The sequence below is a fragment of the Morchella sextelata genome (assembly GCF_020137385.1).
Source record: "Morchella sextelata strain SCLS chromosome Unknown scls_19, whole genome shotgun sequence".
Taxonomy (NCBI): Eukaryota; Fungi; Ascomycota; class Pezizomycetes; order Pezizales; family Morchellaceae; genus Morchella; species Morchella sextelata.
In genome coordinates, this window is record NW_025408634.1 from 1,468,526 (window position 1) to 1,493,448 (window position 24,923).

General features: G+C 45.0%; 6 protein-coding genes across 6 annotated transcripts; all 6 read left to right on the top strand.

The window, feature by feature from the left end:
* Window positions 1-2,836: 2,836 nt before the first annotated feature.
* On the top strand, window positions 2,837-3,685 carry H6S33_005255 (uncharacterized protein; the record flags this gene model as incomplete). Its single annotated transcript, XM_044836622.1, has 1 exon — window positions 2,837-3,685. The coding sequence occupies one exon, from the start codon at window positions 2,837-2,839 to the stop codon at window positions 3,683-3,685; it is 849 nt and encodes a 282-aa protein (XP_044690468.1).
* An 880-nt stretch (window positions 3,686-4,565) lies between these two features.
* H6S33_005256 (uncharacterized protein) lies at window positions 4,566-4,883 on the top strand (the record flags this gene model as incomplete). The annotated part of the gene is made up of 1 exon (XM_044836623.1): window positions 4,566-4,883. The coding sequence occupies one exon, from the start codon at window positions 4,566-4,568 to the stop codon at window positions 4,881-4,883; it is 318 nt and encodes a 105-aa protein (XP_044690469.1).
* Window positions 4,884-10,004: 5,121 nt separating this feature from the next.
* On the top strand, window positions 10,005-11,522 carry H6S33_005257 (uncharacterized protein; the record flags this gene model as incomplete). Its single annotated transcript, XM_044836624.1, has 4 exons — window positions 10,005-10,369; window positions 10,443-10,713; window positions 10,784-11,162; window positions 11,230-11,522. 4 exons carry the CDS (start codon window positions 10,005-10,007, stop codon window positions 11,520-11,522), a joined length of 1,308 nt encoding a protein of 435 aa, XP_044690470.1.
* Window positions 11,523-14,937: 3,415 nt separating this feature from the next.
* On the top strand, window positions 14,938-18,375 carry H6S33_005258 (uncharacterized protein; the record flags this gene model as incomplete). The annotated part of the gene is made up of 10 exons (XM_044836625.1): window positions 14,938-14,940; window positions 15,007-15,083; window positions 15,140-15,717; window positions 15,772-16,013; window positions 16,073-16,542; window positions 16,613-17,159; window positions 17,218-17,428; window positions 17,489-17,775; window positions 17,831-17,976; window positions 18,030-18,375. 10 exons carry the CDS (start codon window positions 14,938-14,940, stop codon window positions 18,373-18,375), a joined length of 2,907 nt encoding a protein of 968 aa, XP_044690471.1.
* Window positions 18,376-20,118: 1,743 nt separating this feature from the next.
* H6S33_005259 (uncharacterized protein) lies at window positions 20,119-21,123 on the top strand (the record flags this gene model as incomplete). Its single annotated transcript, XM_044836626.1, has 1 exon — window positions 20,119-21,123. The coding sequence occupies one exon, from the start codon at window positions 20,119-20,121 to the stop codon at window positions 21,121-21,123; it is 1,005 nt and encodes a 334-aa protein (XP_044690472.1).
* A 1,545-nt stretch (window positions 21,124-22,668) lies between these two features.
* Window positions 22,669-24,284, top strand: H6S33_005260 (uncharacterized protein; the record flags this gene model as incomplete). The annotated part of the gene is made up of 6 exons (XM_044836627.1): window positions 22,669-22,815; window positions 22,875-22,882; window positions 22,957-22,973; window positions 23,050-23,241; window positions 23,294-23,797; window positions 23,857-24,284. 6 exons carry the CDS (start codon window positions 22,669-22,671, stop codon window positions 24,282-24,284), a joined length of 1,296 nt encoding a protein of 431 aa, XP_044690473.1.
* Window positions 24,285-24,923: the final 639 nt, after the last annotated feature.

Consider the following 24,923-nt stretch of genomic DNA (forward strand, 5'->3'; position numbering starts at 1 on the left):
GGCTCTTTAAAGAATATCCAACACGTCCAAGATTGACTCAAAAGTCTATAAAACAGACAGGCAGAAGCTAGTGCATGACCGCCCCCCCCCCCCCCCCCCCCCCCTCGAATAAGGCTGCATTGGATCCAAGTGAAGAGTACATAGGACGACTGAGCATGATGGTTGAACCGTCGTCCTTCTCGATCATTCCCACCGGATAACACGGCAACACAATCGAATGCCAAGTTAAATTGTTGCTTGCTTGCATCTTGAAGAAGGGGCTCGGAGTCCGGACAAAACACTCCGTGAGAGCGAGTGGCTTGAACGGAACGACATGGCTGGCTGGTGTGCGGCACTCGCTCTCGCTCTCGCTATGACCGCCGTTCGATGAGGTGAACAAAATTGATTCCGGTACATACATGTAGTTATGTATGTACCTACACACTCTGTCATGTTGGAAAAGAAAGCGTTGGGCTGGGCTTGGAAGGTTCGTTGATTCGGCATTCTAGCGAACAGATGTAAGCTTATTTCATCAGACTGGTTCGTGGGCTGCACTTTGAACGTTTTGAGTAGAGTAGATCTTTCTACACTTTTTGAGTATTTTACTCTTGGTACTGCATGTACTACTAGAGTAGGTACAGAGATTGTGACGAGATTAATCTTTTTGCCTACTCTACACTCCTCATAAATGACCATTGGCAGAGAATAAACATACGGAAGCGCTCCCGCGACGCGGATATGCAGTGGCGTCGTGAGTGCTCTTTGTGGCCAATAAATAGAGCAGGTCCATTCGGCCTGCGAGCATCGGATCTGAGCCGAGTTTCGCCAGCGTAGGACTTGGTTCAGTTCGTAGAGTTTCACTGATTAAGCATGTACCGCTGCTTATCTCTGCAATTCCAACTACATGTAGGTGGGTGGACGGAGGGGCAGAGGGAGGTACGGTTACAAGTGCACGCAGGTTGAGGTTGCGGATCCGGAATTCGCAATGTCAAGGAAGTTGGAGGAAAACTTGTAGCACTCTACCACGGGACCCGATGTAACGGCACTGGATCAACGGATGTGACCAGTCAAGGGCTTGGTATCCGAACCCCGGGATTGGTAGAGTACCGCATGTGACAGGTTACATTGCGTACGGTATTCACTGCTCTACATGTGTAGGTGTTTTGAACATTATGATGAGACGGCTTTCGGGATAACGAATTGGTAGTACAAAGGTGAGAGTTTATTGGGGGGTCAAATCAAGCCGGGAAGTATATAAGCATTTCTCGCAATCTAGAACTATTATGCAACCACCCAGTAGAGAGATACACACTACCGTGCGACTAGAATTATGAAAATGACATGTGAATTTCAAAATTGAGTAAATGTATGTATATATCCTGATACTCACGGCGATAAATGCGAAAACAAGAACAATTCGTGGATATTGAAGTTCAAGTATTGTATTTGCCCAATCCATGAATTCCGAATGTCCCGATAATTGATGAGTTCATGAATTCATAGATTTCGGGTGCGGATAGGAAAAAATCAGCCAATGACTTCTGTTTATGAATGTAGCTGAAATTCATTGCTTTACACTGCCCATGGTGCAAGTACCTTAGGAATACGATATGATTCTCTATATTGAAAGATTTGGCTATTCGGCTTCGACAAAGATCAAGTTGAGCCGGTCTGTATCACGAGTCATTCCGCGTCGCTACATCATACGTTGACCAGCTCACACTGCTAAACCGTCATTGACTGCAAACTCTGACTCGAAAAAATTAAAGACTTTTCTAGACCGTGGGGGCTTTTAATTGGATAGAGTAGATGAAATTCTTTGATCCCGGTTATAAGAAGGTGTATATACGATCGGTTTTAGAGGTTAATTCCGTGAAGAATGTGAGTGAGAGTTCATGATTGATGCCGGATGATGTAATCCAAGTAGTTATGGGCTTAAAAGTGGACTAAGCCAGTTGCGGATGGAACTGTTTCTTGTGTCATAACCCTAAACTCGGGCTTGGTGGGAAGTACATGTACTCTACCTATCCTCCACTTGGCACTGAGGACCACAGCTCATGTCTTTAACAGACTATCCTTCTCATCTGCTAAATAATCGTTAAAACTCAGCAGAGCAGATTAACACGCAGTTTGGATACAGACACCCAGCCATTTATAATTTATTGAGGGACGTAGCACCTCAACTCATCATATCATGCACAACATTGCAGTGCTGCCTCAATCTTCTTACTTATGCTGACAAGTACCTGTAGGGGACCTTCCGTTAATGACTTCACATGTCACAGTTCAGTTAAAGCGTGCACAAAGCTTTTTATTTTATAATAAGTGTGGAGAGCCCACGAACATGGCAACTGGATTCTTGCCAACTATGTCTATTTAAATTGCGGAACGCAAGTACTCGATCGACCTATGAAGAATTCATGTCCAATACGGGGCATCTTGGACACGCGTTGATTCGGGAATCCCTTACCTCTGAGTATATATCTCCACCTCCAGAAAGACAGGCTTGGCAACACTGAGGACTCTGCAAGGCACGAGTCTATGAAGATTGTTCCTTGCATAGCGGACGACGATCGCCAACTCCCATAAGGGAATTCACATTCTTTACATAGATTTGTCACAGGCTTCCCTTACTATTACAGAGAAACATGCCAAATGAAAACAACACATGCCGTGGTTTTCAGAACCCATAAATGTCGCGCTATTCCGCACATCCTCTGTTGCAATCTCCTCTCATCCTATCGAACAGGCACTGGCAATTACATTCTCTTTTAGTTTTTCTTCATAGTCACTCTTTACCTTTGCTCTGCAATAACTACATTCACTCATTACTCCAGAATCCTCCTCTCGCTTCAAGATGCATTCTTCAATCATTATCCTCCTTGCGGTATTAACTGCTGCCATCACCGTCACTGCCACCGCTGCGGAACCCGAGGTTGGTTATCCTTATAGTGAGGAGGACTATGACTACGGCTACGGGCTCCCGTATGCACCCCCGCGTACTGTGACCTCCCCCGGGAAAACCGTCACCCTCGATGGTAAAACCGTCATAATTGAGGCCACTAGAACTGCCTACTACCCAACCACAGTCCCAGTGCCAACCTACTACCCAACCAGTGTCCCATACACTACCAGCATCCCGTACACCACGAGCGTTCCGTACACCACGAGCGTTCCGTACACTACGAGTGTCCCGTACACTGTAAACTACACCAACACTTACAGCTACACACCATTGCCTTACACTGCGTGCTACACCACGGTTTATGATGCGATTTGTAAGACCGGGATGTGTCACAGCACATACACAGTCACAGAGCACTGCGCAACAGCCTGTCCCACATACCGCGCAACTGCGTCTATTCCGAAGGGCTTCACGACCACTGTGACAGTGTGCAAACACTGCGGGCCACAGCCAACCACTGTGACGCTTACTTACTGCCCTACCACTTACCCCACAGTATCGCCGAGCTACACGACAACTCCATCGTACTCGACTATGACACACGTGCCGACTCACACTCCATGCTACAACTGCACTTACCACACAAGCATGACGATGACTCCGTCATACACTCGCCCAACTGTGAACACCACTACACCATACGCAACACCATCACAGCCAATGTTTACTGGTGGAGCTGCGGTCGTGGGTGTCAATGGTGCAGCAGCTGGTCTTATGGCGTTGGCCGCTTTCTTCTTGTAGGTGTGTATCTTGGGGGGGGGGGGTTAGTATACTAGTGGTGGCAGGGTAGAAGAGAAGAGGACTATTTATTTTTTCGTTTTAATTCTCTTTTTTTCCTTCATTTTTTTACAAAGTACATGTGTCAGATGTTTTCATCATATTTTGTTGGTGCTGTCCGGATTCTCGCGGGCACGGTCCAAGCTTATAATTTGTTTTCTCTTCTTGCTAGTGAGTTGCGTGCTCAGCAGTAATTAAATGCAGATAATAATATAAGAACACGCCGCCAAGTGGATGAAGATTGGACATGGCGTTTCGCTTATTTCCTCCTCCTCGTCATCGTTACTACCAGTCGTAACTAGTTTCTAGAATCTATAATGGTCCTGCGAATTTTTAGTGGGAAGTTCATAGTGGTCCTGTGATGTACTCGTAGTGCTAGTAAGCTTATTAAGTGCCAATAGTACTATGATTAGTCTTGTGAGTCACTACATATTCATGAAATATCACTCGAATGTCAAATTCCGCAGAACCGCAGGATGTATCGTTGAAATTGCAGGACACACGAGTGATCAATTATACTGATCTAGTCAACCCAGCTATATTTCGAATTTATATACAAGTGCATACCACCGCTCAACTCGCTTACTCAAGGAGTACATTCAAGAATCAAGAATCAAGAATGATGAACAATCTACTACCTTCAGCACCGCTAGATGCAGGGGGTGAAAGTTTCTTCAAGCTAACCATCAACATCATCTTGATACCACAATATCAGTTAAAAAGGCAATTTTACTCCCACAATTGAGCATCTCATCATACACCTACAATCACCGCATCATCACTACAATCACAGCATCTCCATCAAAGCATCCAACCACCAACTACCACCAAAAACTAATTCACAATGTCGCCCATCGAGATCCTCCAAAAAGAGCTCCGAAAACTCCACCACAAGCTCCACACCTGCCGCGAAGAGCACGCCAGGCTTTGCGCCATAGTCCCCGGCGAGCACCTCAGCCCGGAGGCCGCCGCGCTGTTTAGGCCGGGGACCATTGCGCGCCCAGAGGAATGGAGGAGGTTCAAGGCGGACCAGAAGAAGTATGAAGAATGGGCAAGTGAGTATGAATGTACTATTGCGGCGGTTGAGACGTTGATCCGCGAGTTGAGCGCGGCGCCGCGACACGTGAGGTGGGATACGACGGTGACTCAGTATGATTACTAAATGTCGGGTTTGGTATTAACCAGCTAGGTGACAGTTTGAGAGTGCTGGTGGTGCAAGGGTAAAGGAGATTAGAGCTGTTATGTTTGACAGTTTATGAAAATTAAGTAATGAGAAAAAAATGGTGGAATAATTTGATTAGATGTAATGAAGTTCGAGTGATAAGTTATGAAGGAAAGCGTTTTAGCGGTCATTCATACAGCTTTTGAAGTCATTCAACTCTAGTGACTGTAAAAGCACATAACTACAAAAATGAAAAGCTCATAAATGACGACGCGGAACTAATATTGGCTTGTAGTACATGTAGCCCCCAGAATTCTTCTTACTTTGGGTTTTTGGTAAATCTTCAAGATAAAGTACGGACGCCCATGGCCACCGAATGATTATTTCGCTTCTCAATAGTCCTTCTCTTTATGATTGCTCTTCTAATATATATAGCCTCCTCTCACTGATGTTGATCTCATATAAGATGTTTTTATTCATTTGTTTCCTCATTGATCGTATCCATGAAGCTGGCAATATGTTTATCCCAACCGTTGCCCTGTTAAGTACACCGTCCTCAAGATTCCTCTTTATATCTGTTAGGTTTTCTCGATGAAAGCCTCAATTCTGCGGACTCAGTCCTACTCTGTTCTCTCCTGTTAGCGTGTTTCAAACTTGCTCATGATACCGGCTTCTATGTGCACTTTTACTACATAATTAATTCATTATCCGCATGATATTGTTCTTGCTTAATCCCAAACGAAACTTCAGGTGAAATGAACGAGTTAGCCTTTAACAGCACACATAGCGGGTTGAATAATGGTACCTACCCTATCGGAGGTAACATTTCCACAGGTGATGTTCATGTAACAGGCAGCAACCGCGTTGATCTGTGGACGTCAGTATTTCTTCCATGCTTTCTAACCAGTCTCAGAACTACAGAATAATAGACAATACCATCTTCATCGTAGCTGTCCGCCTTCTCAAAACAAGAACTAACACATAAAAATATGAGGAGATTATGCCGTTAATGGCTATGTTTACTTCGGTGATCGTGCAAAATTGTTAAGCCGTAGAGTTCGGGAAGCTTGAACCTCAAACTACGAATTCCCCTTGTTCTTGAAACCTCGAGACTTCCATGATTCATAAAAGACCTCCGAGGACTTCCCTATGAAGGGAAAAAACCTGGCGACTCCCTTGTGAAAAGGTGACTGATTGAATTCCCGAATGGATCGTTGATGAACCGGTGCGGAAAAGACCTTCGGGACTCTCTTATAAATAGGAAAAACCCTGGAATCCCTTGTGAATAACAGGGATCCTAACAATTCTCATGAATAATGCAACATTTAGACCTGGGGAAAATGGGGTTATACCTTGGTGGTGGCTATGTTTTGCTCGATACCGATATAAGATTGGGTATCTTTCAGGGCTTCGGGGGACGTGTCGGTATGTGAAAATCGAAGCTCATCGCGAGCTCGGGAATAAGAGAAAATTGCGAGGGCAGCGGTTGAGGAAGGATAAGAAGGGCGCTCTCGTAAAGATCCCGCTCTTCGATACCAGTAGAAGCTATGGTCAAACTTGAGTTTGTTCCTTTACGTAAACAAATTAGTTAAGTCCACAAATCATAGACCAAAATTTTCCTACAAACTGTCGCGGGGATCGTATTTTTTCCTCGACTATCTGTGCTAATGCTGGGGGGGGGGGGGGGGGGTTTGATATTCACCTGTAATTACAGACAAGTTCTTAACCGTGAAGCTTTGTCTACTACTTAAGCCCAGCTGGTATCCCAACAGGCCGACGCCCAGAACCTAGATGGAGCTGGGGGCCTGACGATATCTTTAGGGAGAAGATGACTGTGACTGTCTTCAACCTTTGGCCTAGTGATTATCGAGCAGGAATTTGCTGGTCCCGAATTTTGCCTTTATACGCTGTCTTTTCTAAGACATTTGCAGTACAATCGCCCTAAAAGAGATTGGCCAGTCTCAGACCCCAAGAAAGAGGGGTTGGAGATGTGATGATTAGATGGAAAGGATTGGGTTGAAGATGAACCTATGATCCGAGTAAATGAAGAGAAGAATTGGAATATGCAGAGAATGAATGAGCAAACCCAGAGCTAGTGACTAAGATTGCTTACTTGGCATATTCCATGACAAAATGCACTAATCCGAAAGTTGTGTACTCTTATTATTGATGTTACATACGCTAAGTATACAAGCGATACGTTGCTGCTACTTTCATTCTGAGCTGAGCAGATTTTATTCATGCGTTGGTACAGGCAGCGAGGTTTCCTGGCAGTACGTGGTAAAAACCACAGCCCTATGCTACCTCAATCAATCAATCATTAATCATCAATCAATAACCATCAATCAATAATCATCAATCAATAACCATCAATCAATAATCATCAATCAATAACCATCAATCAATAATCATCAACCAGCCCTATGCTACCTTGACTGTCTGACAGGCTTAGCTCCTTTGATGCCTTGTACACGAGCAATAGCAAGTTAAAGTGCATGTATCTTATTTTCATATTACTTCCAAGTAACGAGTATCCCCATCTAATTTGCATATGTGTGAACGCTAAAAGCAAATACTACATTCATTTGGGAGTTTGATTCACGAGGTATCACTCGACCCATGAAGAGCAGTCCGTATCAATTCTAGCGGCATTCTATTTAATAATTGTATGCAACCCGGATAGCGGCGTTCTATCGTCTGCCATGGTACTAGGAGTTTGCAGATGGGGAACCTGTGGCTAAGCTACATATCAAATCCATTCCAAACAACAACAGGTTTGGCGGCTATAGATGCCGATTCGACAAAAACCAATGACAAACTCTATTCAGCCCAGCCTCTTTCAGCCTAAGATACGCGGTCTTTAGGGCTGTGGGGTAGAAACACATTTCTAGAGCACATATATACAGGTAGATTGCAGGTTTTTGGTCCAATAGTGCGCTGCGGCTGAATTTATCGGATACATGTTTCTTATAGACCGATCATTGATTATGCGAGAGGTAAGACTCATATCAATCCTTTTCGGTTCATCTGGAGTAATTGAGTCCTATCACTTGGGAGTGATTAGAATATACGCATTAGATTAATTGTGTTATTGCAATCAACTTCTTATTGCACGCGTACGGGCAGCCATGATTCGATGTGCGAGGGCTTGGCGAGCCAGGCCCTAATGCATGGCATGATCCGTCGTCTCCTTTCATCCAATGGCCAAAGATCTAGATAGGTGGAATCGTTCATGGCCATGCATACATGTAAGTTTTAGGGACGCTGGGGGGATTTTATCAGTATCTAGCAGTCAGTATAAGCTGCTGGTAGAGTTGTCCGTAGCACTAGTACTTAGCTAGTTTGTGCATGTCTCCAAACTTATTGTTAATCCTTGTGTTAATGTTCGTCTATGAACAATGAACAGCCGTATCCATAGATCGCACGTCCTGTTATATCCTGTTTCCTGGAACACCCTATTAACTATATGTAGCCCAAGATGTGTAAAATCCGGTACAACGAGTCCGGAATGTAGGATGAAAACGTGCGCGGTGCAACACCAGCCAGATCATCCACCGGCCCCCACGTAACCGCCGAATTGGTGGGCGCAATAATAATGATCACTCTCTCATTTCCCAGGTAGGAGGGAGTCGCCCAAAGTTAAGCTCAATAAGGCGCCAACGGCTATGTCGGCAGCTTTGTTCCTTGTACTCGCCGAAAAAGCACATTTTCGGGCTCGGTTGACATGGCAGGAGACGAACGAAGCCTTTGCTTGCATGTAAGAACTCAAATCATGACGACAATGGTGAAATTAATCCATCCGAGTTTGGTGAGATGTTACTTAATTACCGCACCACCACCACCACCACCACAGAGAGCAGAGCCTCAACTGCTAATCTCCTTCAATCCTTTGTCGGCCAACTCTACTCCACTGTAACCGAACGCGTTATGTGTTTGTGAGAGCTACCAACATCTTCCATATTTATGTAGAGTAGAGTACTCTACTCTAATTGGCGAATTATGCACGTATGGACTCCAAGGGCCGCCCTCACCGCCGAAGCACAGCCCGTTTGAAGCGAAGGTTTATTTTAATCCGCGAACCCCAAACTGGTTAAACCCTGTCGGATTGAAACACCAATAGCGTAAAGACACCGAAAACAATAAGGCTAACCTCTATCTGACATCTTGGGATGCGATAAGTGTCTTATGGGGAAAAGCTTAAGTGAGGACTTAGAGCCTGAGGGCTGGGCTGCAGAGTTCAAGCGCTACATACATCTCGTCTACATATACATCCCAGGTATCAAACATCAATCCGTTCTAGCAGAAGACGATATGCGCGAGATACCTACCTACTCCAGTTGGTTGGGAGTATGATTCTTCTGTAATGCATAAACCTGAAGCAAGACTAATACTACTCTGGCGTAGTAAGTAAAACGCACGTCTTCATGGGTTATAAATCAGGAATCTCATGTTTCATGCCTGATATAACTTACTAATAAACTGTTAAGACGTATTTGATCATGAAGAAAACCCCACAAATCTGCTGTACCGGTTGATCTTGAGGTGGCTGGGGTCTGAAGGATATTTTTATCGACATTTAGCAGAGTATATCTACGTACAGCACCAAAGAACCTGCTTCTGAAAAGAGATTTTATTGGACATGGACATGCATACGTTATAAGGGAGGGGTGGACTCAAGGCTCCCGGTGTCTAGTTACACCAAATACATCACGTATTAATATCGTATCGATCCTCAAACAAACCTGCTGATCGTTACCCACCTCATCATAGGATAGCTTCCATGCAGGAGCAGCGGTGTGCCTTGATGGCAAGGATACAGCAATATAGGGGCCCCAAGTAGCGGTATATCATCACAGCCCCTCGCTCGCTCGCTCGCACCATGTTTTTCCTCTGAGGATTTCCCCTACAGCCTTGGATACCACTATCCTATCCGGCCAGCTTGTTAGTCCCCGGTAAAATTTGCCATATAATAATAAATAATCGGCCTACGCGTACACCACCGCTTTATATTCTTCAATCTAACTGGTTGCAACACCCACAACCAGCTGCCCATCAAGCAATAATAAGCCCGTCTCTCCCAGGCGCTTTTATTCACGGTTCACCTACCCCACAACAGCGTCGATGTCGCACTACGTCCAGACCGGAGAGGGAATGGAGGTCGATCCAACAAAGACCAGTCTTGTTGGTCGATCGCCAAGTGTCAACCAGAAGATTCACTATGTTGGCGGCGAAAATGCACCAGAGGTGGTGCCTCAGCATGAAATGTACCAGGAGGGTATGATTTATGAGAACCCAGCGCCGACATATGGGCAAGAACAGGTGGCGGAGAAGAGTGGGAAGGGGGACACAATTTGTGGAATGCGGAAGAAATTGTTTTGGATACTACTAGGAGTACTGGCATTGGTGGTTATAGTGGTGGTGGTGGTGGTCGCGGTAGTGGTGACGAAGAATAACTCGAACTCGAATGACGGATCAACCTCGTCAGGGTAGGCATATATACTATGAATCCGTAATTAATGTGATCTATTGTATATACTGACAGAAATACTTAACTTATAGATCTGGCACATCAACAGCGCCAACCGCAACATCTAGTGGAAGCTCACCTTCAGCAACAGCAGCAGGCGACATTATATCCAATGGGTCCGAATTCGCCGCAATAAAATCCGGAAACTCAATGCAATTTTTCTACCAAACTAACAACGGAAGTGTCTTCTATGAGGTCCAGACGGGAGAAAAGATCACTAGTGGGCCTAGTATCGTGCCTGGACTTACGGGGGCCAAGAGCGGGACACCGTTGGCGACTGTCAGCTGGGATGATGGAGCTGCGGTATGTGAATTTTAAATCTATATATAGATTACACAAGTACGGTTTTGCTTATTCTCAAGAATACGCACAGATCCGACTGTACTATCTCAACAGCGACAATGAAATTCAGGAATATGTATACGACAATAGCACTGGCTGGTATAGTGGTTCCCTGTCAGGAGAGGGTATCCGTGCTGTCGACACTAGTCGGCTCGCAGCGATAAAGTACGGCGACAACCTTGAGATTAGACTTTATTTCCAGGTCTCTGGAGGAGTAATCCAAGAGTACACATGGAAGGACGGAAACTGGTCAATATCACAATCTCTACAAGTCGGGATCACTGGAACGGGCCTGGCAGCACTGTATTATCCGGACAATAATATCAGAGTTTACTACCAAACGAACGAGACGAGTAAGGTAATTCACGAAATATCATACGGATGGCCGGATAGAACGGGATGGGATGAAAGTAGGGCTCCCCCCAAAAAAATTGAAGAATGAGATATTGCACGCGTACTGATATCTCCGCCTTTTAGCTGGTTTTGGACCTGATAGAAACGCGGTTGCGACGGTAGGGAGCATAGCGGCTGTTTCATGGGGCGACACGTCCGATTGGCAGATGCGCGTGTTTTACCACCCTCTCGATTCACCAAGCTCGATAGCGACTTGGGCATGGAAGAATACGACGTGGGTAGGCCCCAAAACTCTGGTCTCAGATACGACAATCGACAATGGGTCAATAAGCGCAATGAGCCCAGCGGTCGACCAGTACAGGATTGTGTACCAGGATTCATCCAACTCATCCACGGATTTGCTGGTTCAAGAGTGATTTTATATGTTTGGAGTTGGGGTGAAGGGCCCCCCTCGCGGGCCAATTTTCAGTAAATACATTCCTTCGCCATAGACGTTTTCTTTTGGCGCTGGGTTTTTTATACGATTATTATTTTTTCTTTCTTTTACTTCTTAATTTATGAGGACGAGAGCGGACACCCTGGGGGTTGTGAACTATGTATACCATGCCTATTTGTTTAAAGGGGATCCATGTGAAAAATGTACGTAGGGGCTCTGTTTGTATATGTGGCTGTGAGCTCGATATGTACTACATAGATGGCCTTCGCTTTATTTAGAAATCCCGCATAAACTTTGGAACCTTCTCAGTTTCATAAATGCGCGCATATTTCGAATTTTATTGTGTGTACCACCTTACTCTAGGTATAGGAGAATTTAAAACTCCGAGCTTCCCCGAGTCCCCCGTCCCCCGTCCCCGTCCCCGTCCCCGTCCCCGTCCCCGTCCCCCGTGAAGTGGGAAGAACGAGAAAGATGAAGCTGAAAGTCTCTACAGAGAAACCTCCATGTTTTCCCCTGCACTCTGCAACCGCACCCTCGCGAAAGGTATCCACGTATGCAGCAAATAAAACTAGGCCTCTGTCATCAACGGGCTCAAAAGATTCGACAGTCTGCATCGATACAGCAAGAATGCATCGGTGCTGGTGCGATAACCACGGGGTTCGGGGGTGGGGGTGGCGGTGGGGGTAGCAATGGGCTTGTGAGCCTGGAGCATCAAGAAACGTGAAGAGTATCAAGCTACCAACTTTATGTTGTGAGTACAGGGTTTTCATGACCTGAGGGCTTGGCCGACACGCCGTTCGAGAAGGTTGGTTGAAGGTTGTAGCGGCCAAAAAATAAGGTTTAATTGGTGCCTGAACTAAACTGCTTTCTGTTCGTAGTGCCGTGCCCTGTTTGCCAACGTTTTCATAGCGGTTGACAAATATTTGGTAAACAATAGTTACATGCGCACGCCACAATTCAAAAAAATTATATGTGCTAGCTGTCTCGGATCGACGTTTGGGCAGAGGATGGAAACGTCAACGTCAGAGTAGGTTGTAGGCCGTTCCGCCAGCAATTAACCTGGCCTTCAGTGATTATATTAATACCTCTAATTAGAGCGTATTTGCCAACCGTCAATTTCAACTATTGACACTTCAAACTTGACAGTTTCGGGAGGCAAAATTGACAGTTCCCCGCAGTGGCCAAAATCGATCTGGTTAACGGTATGACAGAATAAACCCCGAAAACCAGACAACCCATCACGCTACCTGTGAAGTACGCTGTTGGAACTGAAAATTCATACCCATGATACTAGCTTCGGTAGTAACAAAACTGGATACTTGTGATCCTCCTGGTATATTTCACAGCACGCCGCCCCACCGAAATTCAAAATTAACAGCCCCGGTTGCCATTGCGGAGCCCCACAATTTGTAAATTCTTGAAATTGACGGTTGGCAAATACGCTCTATTGCATAATTTGTTAGGTACACGGTGCAAAAGCCAAGAAGGTCCATGAGGCTGTGAAGAAACTGGATCAATGGGTTGACAATACGACTTGGGAACAACACAGAACCAGTTTTAAAAACAATACAATTCACTTAAAAGGAACTTGCTCGAACTTGCAACACAGGAAATACACATGGACCTAGACACAAATAACTTTTATTTCCTCATCCCTTCGCTAGCAGCCAGGAGACAATGAAAAAAAGATATTCGCGTCAACTGGAGGCAGTGTAATACCAGTGACACAGTGGGACCATAGATGTGCAAGCACAGAGCTGTGGTCCCGAGGCAAACAAAAATAAGTATAATCAATAAATGGTTCCATAGAACCGTTTCAGAGATTAAACTGAAAAGAACAGATACTACACTTGATCTAAGCCACTGTGAGGGGGTTAGCAAGCATTCTCGAGACATGATGTATGGTGTTGAAAAGCCAAATGTTGGGGGTAGACTTACAAAGGCAAAGAGAGCTGGGGATCGAAGAGGGTGCGGGGACGAGGGGTATATATACTCCCATAGGACTTGGCGCCCAGCGAAAATTTGGTCGATGATTATGAATCGTGTTCCCTGTCATGCATGGGAGCCAAGCGATTAGATGACATAAATGCGCGTGCTGAGACACAAGCATTGGCAGCATTCAGAAACGATGGTCGTTTAGAGCTAACAGCTGTCGATAGACTTGATCCAGTGTGAATATGATTGTTATTGCTTATAGTGCAGATACATACAGTAATTGGATATCTTTGCTCTACCCGGTGCCAAGGTACATCATAAGCTCTTTATTATCTTGCCGGCATCATCAGCCGTTTCTCCAGACTGGCATGTGGGGAAATCAACACCACTTCCCCGCAATCCTGAACTTCTTCCTTCCTAGATGGCTTCGGCTGGCAGTTTTATGAAGGGACGGCATGCACGCTGGACGTTCCGAGACAATAGCCACTGCAATCATAGCCTAAGCAGTTGCTTAGGACGCCGCTCCCGTACTTGGCTTCGAAATGATCGGCCGTGGAGTATGGGAACTTTGAAGAGGTCAGGGTGAAAATACAGCCATTGAAAGGCAAGGGGATGTTATGATGCCTGACCTTGCACGGTGTTCAACCTGGAGTTTGTCTGGTGGTACATCCTGAGTGCAATTCGCAGTTGTTAACATCAGAGCAAGGAGAATTAGGTTGGCTAACATCTGGTGGCTTCGTTTTCGGGAACAGAGTAATTTAACTCCAAAACCGGCCCTTTTTGAATCGTAGGAAGGAACGGGGATCGAGTCTATTCATCCTCTGGGTCCGTATACTACAACTATCCCCGGTTCAACGGGGAGCATTGACAGCGAACATCGTACAACCTGATACTATAAAACCGGGGAAATCCTGTATTGGGATATAGCCTGTGGAATAATATCCATTTCACACTGGATTTCCCGTAGATCCCTTTTGCCAAACCGGGATCTGACATTCGGCTAAACAGTGTAACGTGCTACGGTACCCCCCAAGCCTGGGAATGACATCTTTTTTCCGGGCTTGGTAAAGAGATTGATCGATCACCTCGGTGGAATGTTGTGGGGGATAGCGAACGATTTGAATGGCGATGCGGGGTTTTCTGTATTGATTTTCGGGCTCGCCATTGTCCGAGTGGAAATATTGGAAATTATTCAAATTGCCCTCAAGGTGGTAGTATAAAGTCTGTTGTTGGCTCCATCACTTTAAGGTTTTTCAATCCTCGCGAGCACGGTACTGTCGGTGCTGTCTTTATTGGTGAAAATGAAACTCTCAATGCGGAGTCTGTACACCGCGGGATGCCTTTTGGCTCTCACTTTGGCCACGGTTGTGACTGCTTCTCCCACTGGTCAGCCAAAGAGTCTTTTTGGAAGGAAGCCGAGTGATTATATCATTCAGAGAGATGACAATAACCTACAAACCATGGTAGGTGTCGATCAATGTTTCGAAATTGATCGAATTGTCCGCTGATAATTGGCTTGCTACAAAAAGGTTACATGGGACGAGCATTCGCTTCTCTTGAACGGCGAAAGAATCATGATCTTCTCCGGCGAGGTTCATCCTTGGAGGTAATTAAGAAGGGCTACCTGTGTCTTGCAAGATTCGATATTGATCAATTCCGCAGATTACCCGTTGCTTCGCTCTGGCTCGACGTCTTCGAAAAGATCAAAGCCCTCGGCTTCAACGCCGTATCCTTTTATGTGCACTGGGGTCTTGTTGAATACAAGAAAGGCGATTTCAACTTCGACGGCATCCGTTCATACACCCCATTCTTCGAAGTTGCTCGCAAAGCTGGTATCTACCTTATAGCTCGCCCAGGACCATACATCAATGCCGAGACCTCCGGCGGTGGTTTTCCCGGATGGGGAACCCGAGTTGAAGGTGCTTGGAGGTCTGAGAACGCAACGTACATGGCAGCCATGGAAGACTATGTGCGCGTGATTAGTGAAATTATCGCACCGGAACAAATTACGAACGGTGGACCTGTTATTCTGTTGCAGCCAGAAAACGAGTTTTCAATCGGGACTCCGTGGATCCCATGGCCCCAGTCGCACTATATGCAGGTTCTGCAAGATTGGTTCAGGGATTCCGGAATTGTGGTACCAATGATCTCCAACGATGTATGGGGTGGGTTCGCGAATTATGTTCCTGGCTCTGGAGAGGGTCAGGTTGATATTTATGGTTACGATGGGTACCCCCAAGGTGTGTCATCTGTCCTTAATCTCGAATGCGCATGTAGAAGCTGACCCTGTTAAGGTTTCGATTGCGCAAACCCCTACGCGTGGATCGATGGCAAGCTTCCAACGGACTTCTATGAAACACACATGAGTGTTTCTCCGAACACGCCAAACTCGATCCTGGAATTCCAGGGTGGTGCTTTCGACCCATGGGGAGGCTCTGGTTACGACGCGTGTGCAATCCTTCTGAACCACGAATTTGAAAGAGTGTTCTATAAGAATAAGATCTCATTTTCAACCACTATCTTCAACATCTACATGGTGTGTTCTAGTAACCCTAACCCTATGGCATCGAATAATCTCTAATCTCATTTCTTTAGACTTTTGGAGGTACCAACTGGGGAGGAATTGCATTCCCTGGAGTATACACCAGTTACGACTACGGAAGTGCCATTTCCGAGAACCGTCGCATCAATCGTGAGAAATACAGCGAATTGAAGCTTCAGGCCAACTTCCTCAAAGTCTCGCCAGCTTACCTCACCACTGTCCCCCAGAACTTGATCCCAAACACCATTAACGGGTCCTTTACCAACAACCCCGCACTTGCTGTTACGGAGACCAAGGACGTCGTCGGAAACAAGACCGTTTTCTGGATTGTGCGACATGGGGCGTACAACTCACTCGAGAAATCAACCTACAAGCTCACTGTACCGACGAGTCTTGGAAACCTCTCCATCCCGCAGCTGGGCGGAAGCCTCACTCTTGATGGACGTGATTCTAAGATCCACGTTACCGACTATGCGTTTGGTGATAAGACGATCCTTTACTCATCTGGCGAGATTTTCACCTGGTAAGTCTTTTATTAACCCCGACTTTACTAATAATTGAAAGAGCGCGACTGACCATTAATCATATCACAGGAAAAAATTCGGCTCCAAGCATGTCCTCGTCCTATACGGCGCTTCGGGAGAAACCCATGAAACAGCTATCGCATACAAAGGAACAGCACCCACGATCAAGGTTGCCGATAAGAAGTCCCTCAACAAGACTCAAGCCAAGGATGGTGTACTCATCTTAAACTATGTGACCACCGATCAAACTGTTGTGGAGATTGGAGACGATTTGCTTGTATACTTGGTTGATCGGAATGTGGCTTATAGACTGTGGGTTCCGGATCTCCCATCAGACAAGGGTGTTCCGGGCCCGGCGTTCAGCACGGATGATGCAGTTATTATCAAAGGGACCTACTTGATCCGTTCAGCGGACATTGCTGGTAGCACTTTGCAGGTTAGAGGAGACATCAATGCTACTGAGACTATCGAGGTAGTAGCTGGGTCAGATGTAAAGAAGGTCAAGTTCAATGGTGAGGATGTGAAGGTTGAAAAAAGTTCATACGGAACTTTGTTAGGCAGATTGGTTTACAAAGAGCCTAAAGCAACATTACCAGCTTTGAGCAAACTTACCTGGGTACGAGTTTTGCTTTTCTTTTCTTCTGGATTCTTGTGCTAATATCATGGGCTTGCAGAGATATGCGGACAGTTTACCAGAGATTGGCGATAAATACGATGACAGCAAATGGACAAACGCGGATAAGAAGAACACTACCAATCCTAGAGCGTTGACTACACCCGAGAACTTGTATTCGAGCGAGTATGGTTACCATACCGGAAATATCCTCTGGAGAGGACACTTTACCGCAACCGGAAAGGAAAACAGCTTTAATGCTTCTCTCATTGGTAGTTCACCAGCCACGCAATTTTATTTATTAAGCAAATATTAATTGGTTCAATTTATAGGTGGCAATGCATTCGGATTCAGTGTCTGGTTGAACTCTGACCTTCTTGGATCGTGGTATGGATACGACTCTGGAGCCTTTGGAAATAAGACCTTCACTTTCCCCACACTGAAGAAAGGAAGCAAGTGCATCATCACTATCTTGCAAGATCATCAAGGGTTGAACGAGGACTGGACTGCCGGATCAGATGATTTTAAGACCCCAAGAGGAATCTTGTACTATGACTTCAAAGGAAGCCCAGATACCACTGTCTCCTGGAAATTGACCGGAAATTTAGGAGGTGAAACTGTAAGCATTGATCACAAATATCTATGATTGAGCTACACAAGCTAACAGACTTCAGTATATCGATCGCACCAGAGGACCTTTGAACGAAGGTGGTCTTTATGCGGAACGTCAAGGATGGCATTACCCAGGATTCAGCACCGATAAGTGGACCAAGAAGTCTCCGTTTGAGGGCATTGACAAGGCTGGTGTTGGGTTTTTCAAGTAAGCTCCTAATAGACTTTCTGAGTGTGTACAAGTACTGACATCCATCCCAGGACCGAATTTGATCTCAACCTGCCTAAGGACTATGATATCCCGCTTTCGTTTAAGTTCTCCAATTCAACCTCGACCCCTAATTTCAGAGCCCAAATCTACGTTAACGGGTATCAATTCGGTAAATACGCCAATAACGTTGGTCCACAACTTGAGTTCCCCGTTCCAGAGGGAATCATTAATCATCAAGGAAAAAACACTCTTGGTGTTTCACTCTGGGCGATGGACAAGGAGGGTGCGAAGATTGATGGTTTGGAGCTTGTGGCAAATGCACTTATCCAAAGTGGGTTCGGAGAGGTTGAAGCGAGTGAGCAGCCGAGGTGGAAGGAGAGAAAGGGGGCATATTAGACCTAAAAGTCTCTTTATGAGCTAGTCTGTATATACTTTGAAAATACTTGTTTTATGGTTGTGAAACGGACGCCAAGACCTCTTTGTACTCGGTACTAATCCCAAACGTAGGTCACGATAATCATCTTGAAAGTTAGGAAGTTTCTTAAAGTAAAATCCTTCGTAATATAAAACGACTATGGCCAGATGTCAATATTGCAAAATTCAAATATATCGGTTTATACTGGCAAAACTTTGAGATCTGTATCAAACCCGAAACAATCTAATAACTACTAGTTCGCCATATCACTTCTTACTGAATTACGATGGGCTGCCGCCAGAGCAAAGCTACCCCCTTCTCCCCTCTACTACCAAATATTACAAGCACTGCCAGACCACGATTTAATGGATCCACAGCCGCGAGCCAAAATAGACGAGTCAGCGAATATACTTTTGCCGGGGAAGAGTGGAGGGAGTACTATAATAAGCAGGCTTTAAAAGAGGGATATAGGTCACGCAAAACCACAAGTTTATATAATAATTATAGCTGAGTTTTTCAAGGGGATCTTTACATATAACACATACGAATGAGTTACATGTACTGCTGGACATGCTGCCGGTGGGTTTGACTATATATCTCACTAGCTTCGATCGGCTGTGTTTCTTTTATTGTTTCTTCCTTTGGTTGGGTATGTTGATAGGTGATTTGGTGAATGAATTGTGAATTTATTTCTGATACGGGTATTTCCCGATCATTTCGGCTTGACTCGATGATTCGAGATAGAGCAATATATACATACATGTACATACATGTACATGCATGTATATATCCACTACAAATATATACTCATGCGTTTATTAAATGGTCGGAATTCTTAGTAGGGATTTGGTTGCAACGATATCCGACCATTTAATGAACGCCCGAGTATATAGCTCCCATAAATAGAAATCTAAGCGCTTGTCAAGTATTCAAATTCACTGGTGGCTGCATTTAGTACATATATACTTGTAACTACATGTAACCCATTTTACCCCTCTTCAGCTATACCTACATACATAGAGAACCCGCCTGAGTCCTAGCACGGTCATGGGTGTCATTTGGTTTCTTAGCACCGAGCCTGCCATTTCAAGGGGAATTCGAAGGGAGTCATTAGTGCCGTTACACGCATGTCTAATATCTTATCAGATTTTCGGTACATCTTGCTACACACTGACATACCTACGACTCACGAGTGATGCCGATTCGGTCGGTATGGTACAACATTGTCTCGCTCCGAACAAAAACTTTTGGCGCCATGGTTCGTACCTCACGTAGCTTAAATATGGCACAAGATAATTACTTCATCGATCTCTATCTCTCAAGATTCAAGAAGTCTCAGTTATGTACTCTACCTTTCTACTCTATCTATACTTATTCTGAGGTTCTGATCCCATAGAAAAACGCGCCAAGTCCACGATTTCATTCTACATAGTCTCATGCTCAGCGGCTAGTGATCACACAAGAGGTTGAAATTTGCCTATTTAGTTTTTGTCTTAGATTATACATACGCCCCCTAATCTTCAAGGCCGGACCCCATTGGACACTAACCCTGCATAGCGTCAATGGATGATTGGTACCTCGCACTCCACTCCAACAACACAAGGCTAACAATTGCGATGAATATATGTGGTGACCTTGCGCGGCGCTCGGAAACTCCCCGAAGACGAAGTCTATATCATTAAACAACCACCGGAGAAATATATATCCTGCTACCCCCCTTTTTCATGCAAAACCTTCAGTATCAGAATCAGAGTCTAGCGACATATACCTGCCGCTTCTCGAAGGATGACGAGTTGGTCGACGACCTAGAAAAATCTAACAATGGCAACACTCCAGTATGGAATGCGCAGAGCGTACGGGGTAAAGAAGCCGGCAACAACGAACCTGCTTTCATCCCAGGCCAACCCCTGTATCCGCTTGAGCATCAGCCGGAGGAAGTCACGAGATTCCTTGACAAGGACCTCAAAACAGAGCTACTAGACAGCATGAGCCATATCCTCTGGCTGCTATCTAGTAAGAACAACATCAACCCGTTACACCGGCAAGCGATTAGGAACCGACAGATCCTGATAACTGAAGACCCTACACTCCATCTTGTCTGGTATTATGACCAGATATTCATCAAACCGATTCCTCGTTATCTCCTCAATCATGCCTTTTTCGAGACATATATATCCGGGTGCACTTCTTCAGAAATCCACAAGGCTGCGAACGGGTTCCTTCGTACCTACTCGCGCCTAATAGTCTACGAGTCTGATTTCGAAATAGCAAGGGAAAAAGGACTATTACCGAAGGACGAGCGTATAACTTGGCTAAAGTGGTGCAAGTATATCCGAGAATTCCGAAACTTAGACACCGACAGTGTTACTGGTAGATATGTGTACGGCGAGTTGCGACTTAGCAGGCTCAATTTTTATACCAAAGCTTTCGGTTATGGATGGAACTATTTCGATACCTACACGCAGTATTTGCAGTACTTTAGCCGGTTTCTGGCGCCGTATTTGTTTTTCTTTGGAAGCGTTTCTGTGATCTTGACGGCGATGCAAACATCTCTAGCGGCGGAGTCGTCACCTGAGGATATGAGGTATCATGTATCAGCAACCACTTTTATAAGTTTTACTATATGGGCTACGGGCATTGGCTTGTTGTTTTTTCCGGCGCTTTATCTGTTCTTCCAGTTACGAGAGTTAGTTTTTGCAATTACCACTGGCAATAATAAGAAGGAGTGATCGGTTAGGTATTTATTTCTTGTTTTCTTTTTCCGTTTCTCTCCTGTCTCTCTTTTTAGAGAAGTCGTTTGCTTTTCAGTTTTGACAAGTTTCTTTTAGAACTGTAGTCATATATATACTTGTTTAGAAATCTCAAAGGTTCTCGAATTATACGTTTTTATTTAGGGAAGACATTAGAGAAAGCCAGGTTATCCACCTGTATTCTCACGTTTGTAAGGGCAAGAGACGGGATGACGGTAAGTAGGCTATACGGCCATTTATTTGCGCACTCGAATTAATTAAGGGCTCCATGAGACGAGAAGCAAAGACTTTGTTGTGTGGGGCTTTTATCTGGGGCTTGGCTCATAACTACTCACTCGATGTCTCGAGATGAGTGAGATTAGATAGGATTGGGCCTATAGCTCGCAATGTCATGAGGGCGGAACTTAACTTACCTAATCGTTCCTCGAACAGTTCCGAAGACCGATATGTCAGGTCGCCGCCACCACTGAACATGGCTACTTGAGAATTGGGAACAATTGAATAATTATATTAAGTTTGAACCACATTCCACAGCTTCTTAAGAAGCCCTAACCCTGTAAGCTTTAATCGTACATTGTCAAATTTCGAGATGCTAGGGGATTACCACCCGGGCGCCGGGGTCTTTTCCAAAAACCACTTCTACTTTTAGAACATACATGTATGTCCTCCGATATTGGCTCATTTAGCTTAACCTTGTATTCTCTTGAAGCCTTTTTTCCAATTTGTAATAGACTACACCTAGATTACATAGCTCCTTTCAATGATGAGGGCGCCAGGTCTGGGGTTAGAGTTTTAATACCGAAACACTTCACTTTTCCTGACATATATACATCATATTCTTTTATATCTATAAATACATCGAGACACGTACACGTATTATATACAGCCTCTCAGCCGCTCTTGTTTGTGAGCAAGACCAGTAAAAGGACATGCTAATATCTTTGTAGGGAGTATCGAATTGATGATGTCATGTCTTTAGAGAGTCTAGAATAGGGTTGAGTAATTTTCTTTTATCTTTATCATGAATCTTCTAGTTCAGACTAGGGGATGATGGGGAGAGGTTTTGTTTGGGTACTGCCCTATTGTAATATGTGCATATGGAAAGGTCAAGGGCCGAAATTTCGAAAATTAGTCAAACATAGATACACCTGCGGCTGGTCCGGAGCATCAAGCCATTCGCTGTAGGTTTTATCTGGGGGCAAGTGAATAACGCCATATTTAACGACGGGTGGTCGTACTATGTGTGTATGAGCGTTTTAACGAAAAGAACACATGTTCTCTACAGGGTATCGTAATTTATCTATTTATTAGGCGGCGTTAATTTGTGTCTTTGTCTTGACGCTACTTGTCCATCTCGCAGGTTCGGTGATTACGTCATCACACATGCACCCCAGACTTTGAATTTAGGTGGCCTCATCCTGAAGGGTCCTCTCTGCTCAGCTTAAGCTCAACACCCGCATTCGACATATAACACCCCCCGCGGCCCCCCCCCCGATCAATTCGTTCGTCCATCATAATCGCATCATGGTTCTCCTCAGAGACGTTACCAGTGTTGTAGCCTTTTTGGCAATGGCACAAAGTGCCAGTGCCTTTTATTCAAAGACAAGTGGAGTCTTGAGTCTTGACCAAAAGGGCTTCAAAAACGAGATCCTGCAGTCTGGACATGCTGCTGTAAGTCTTCGCGGAAAACGCAAACTTGGGACTAGAAACTGATCTGTTTTGGCACGCAGGTCGTAGAGTAATTCTCACCCCACGTTGCCACCTTATGCAAACCCAGATACAGAGAACTGACTTGTTTGCGATCTGGCAAAGGTTCTATGCGCCATGGTGTTAGTGCCCCTCTATTAACTCTACCCCACCAAGCTCCTGCAACTACTGACAACTCTCTTTTCTTCAAAAAAACAGGCGGACATTGCAAAAATCTCAAGCCTGACTATGAGAAGGTTGCAAAATCACTGAAAGGCCTTGCCAAGGTTGCTGCAGTCAATTGTGACGAGGAAAAGAATAAGAATTTGTGCGCGGAACAGGGAGTTCAGGGTTTCCCTACGCTTAAGATATTTCAGCCTTCGGGGAAGAAGGGGAGTCCGTCTATTATAGGTTTGTTGATCAGCTCTTTCGCCTTCAAAGTTCTGCTACTAACTAAATGTAGATTACAACGGCCCTCGAACGGCAAAGGCCATTTCCGATGCTGTCGCTGAACGTATACCTAATCATGTTACCCGTGTCACCTCCAGTAAACTTGACGATTTTCTCGCCAACAAGAATGAGACGGTAAAGGCGATCCTATTCACGAACAAGGGCGTTACCAGCCCGCTCTGGAAAGCTCTAGCTATCGACTTCTTGGGTTCTATCACCTTCGCTCAAATTCGCGATAAGGAGGCAGAGGCTATTGTGGCTTTTGGAATCGATAATTATCCGACTGTAGTGGTTCTCCCCGGAGGAGACAAGGAGGGAATTGTTTATCAAGGGAAGATTGCGAAGGATGATTTGTTCGAGTTTTTTAAGCAAATCGCACCTCCTGTGCAGGAGCCTGAAGCTTCTGCCAAACCGAAAAAGGAAAAGAGCAAGAAGACCGAGGAGCAACAGCCGATTGTCGTAGAGGTTAATGATGAAGATGCTCCAGTTGAAAACAAAGTTCCCAAGCCGGAAAAGCGTATGAATAACTCTAACTCTTGATTACTCACGTATATTAAGGCTGACAACGTTGAGTAGCCAAAGCAGAAGTTCCTGTTCTTGCCGATCAAGCTGCCCTGACTGAGGCCTGCTTCTCTCCGAAGTCAAAGACTTGCGTTTTGGCTATTACTCCTTCCGAGTCCGAGTCCGAGTCCGAGACTTTTACTAGCGTCTACAATACGCTTTTACACAGGACTGTCAATCCGTTCAACCTTTATAAGCTCGAATCTTCTTCGGAACACGCCCAGAAGCTTTCGGAAAAGCTGAACTTGGACACGTCGTCCGGCGCTGTAGTAGCCGTGAATGCACGAAGGAATTGGGTGAGAAAATTCGAGGGCGACATTACGAATGAGGTTGAGATCTTGGCGTGGCTAGATGCTGTTAGGCTTGGCGAGGTGAAGAAGGAAAAGTTGCCGGCAGGCTTGGTTGCGGAAGATAAGGAGGAGGAGAAGCACGATGAGTTGTAAAACATGATTTCTTCTTTTCCTTCTTTTGCGTTTTTGAGTCAAACGTGATGAGAGCAACAAACTTTCTGTGGTCGTGATGCAATTTCCTTATAGGATTTCTGCATGTTTCAATTGTGGTGAAAAGATTGAACTTCATTAAGGATTGCGGCAAGACCTCATAAGTGGGATGACAAAATTTCCAAATCACTCTAGTTCCAGTCGTACAATTTATTTACGTTTACCTTTTAAATATCAAAAATTGTATCTTTGAAGTGACCAAGCTTTTTTCATCCTATGGTAGTTACAGATACATATGTAGGCGGATCTTGGCACCGTTTCATCCTCTACGGCACAGGTACTCGCTCTGGTACCCAGGGCCCCTGGAGATATGCAAGTACGGTACATGTATGTACCTACATATGTGTACTGTACCTACAAATCGTCTCCTTAAGACCACGTTCGGAATCGGAACCCCGCGACTGTCTGCGTGCGTGGTCGTGGAAAGCCAAATTTATGTATGTACTTTAGCTATAGCTGGCTCAAGGAAATTAATGAGGTGGTATTCAAAACTACATGTATAATATCTAACTGCATCTCAACCAGCTTTATAAATTTCAAGACTTATTTCTTCGGAGTTAGAAGGGTCTGGCTGTATTTACC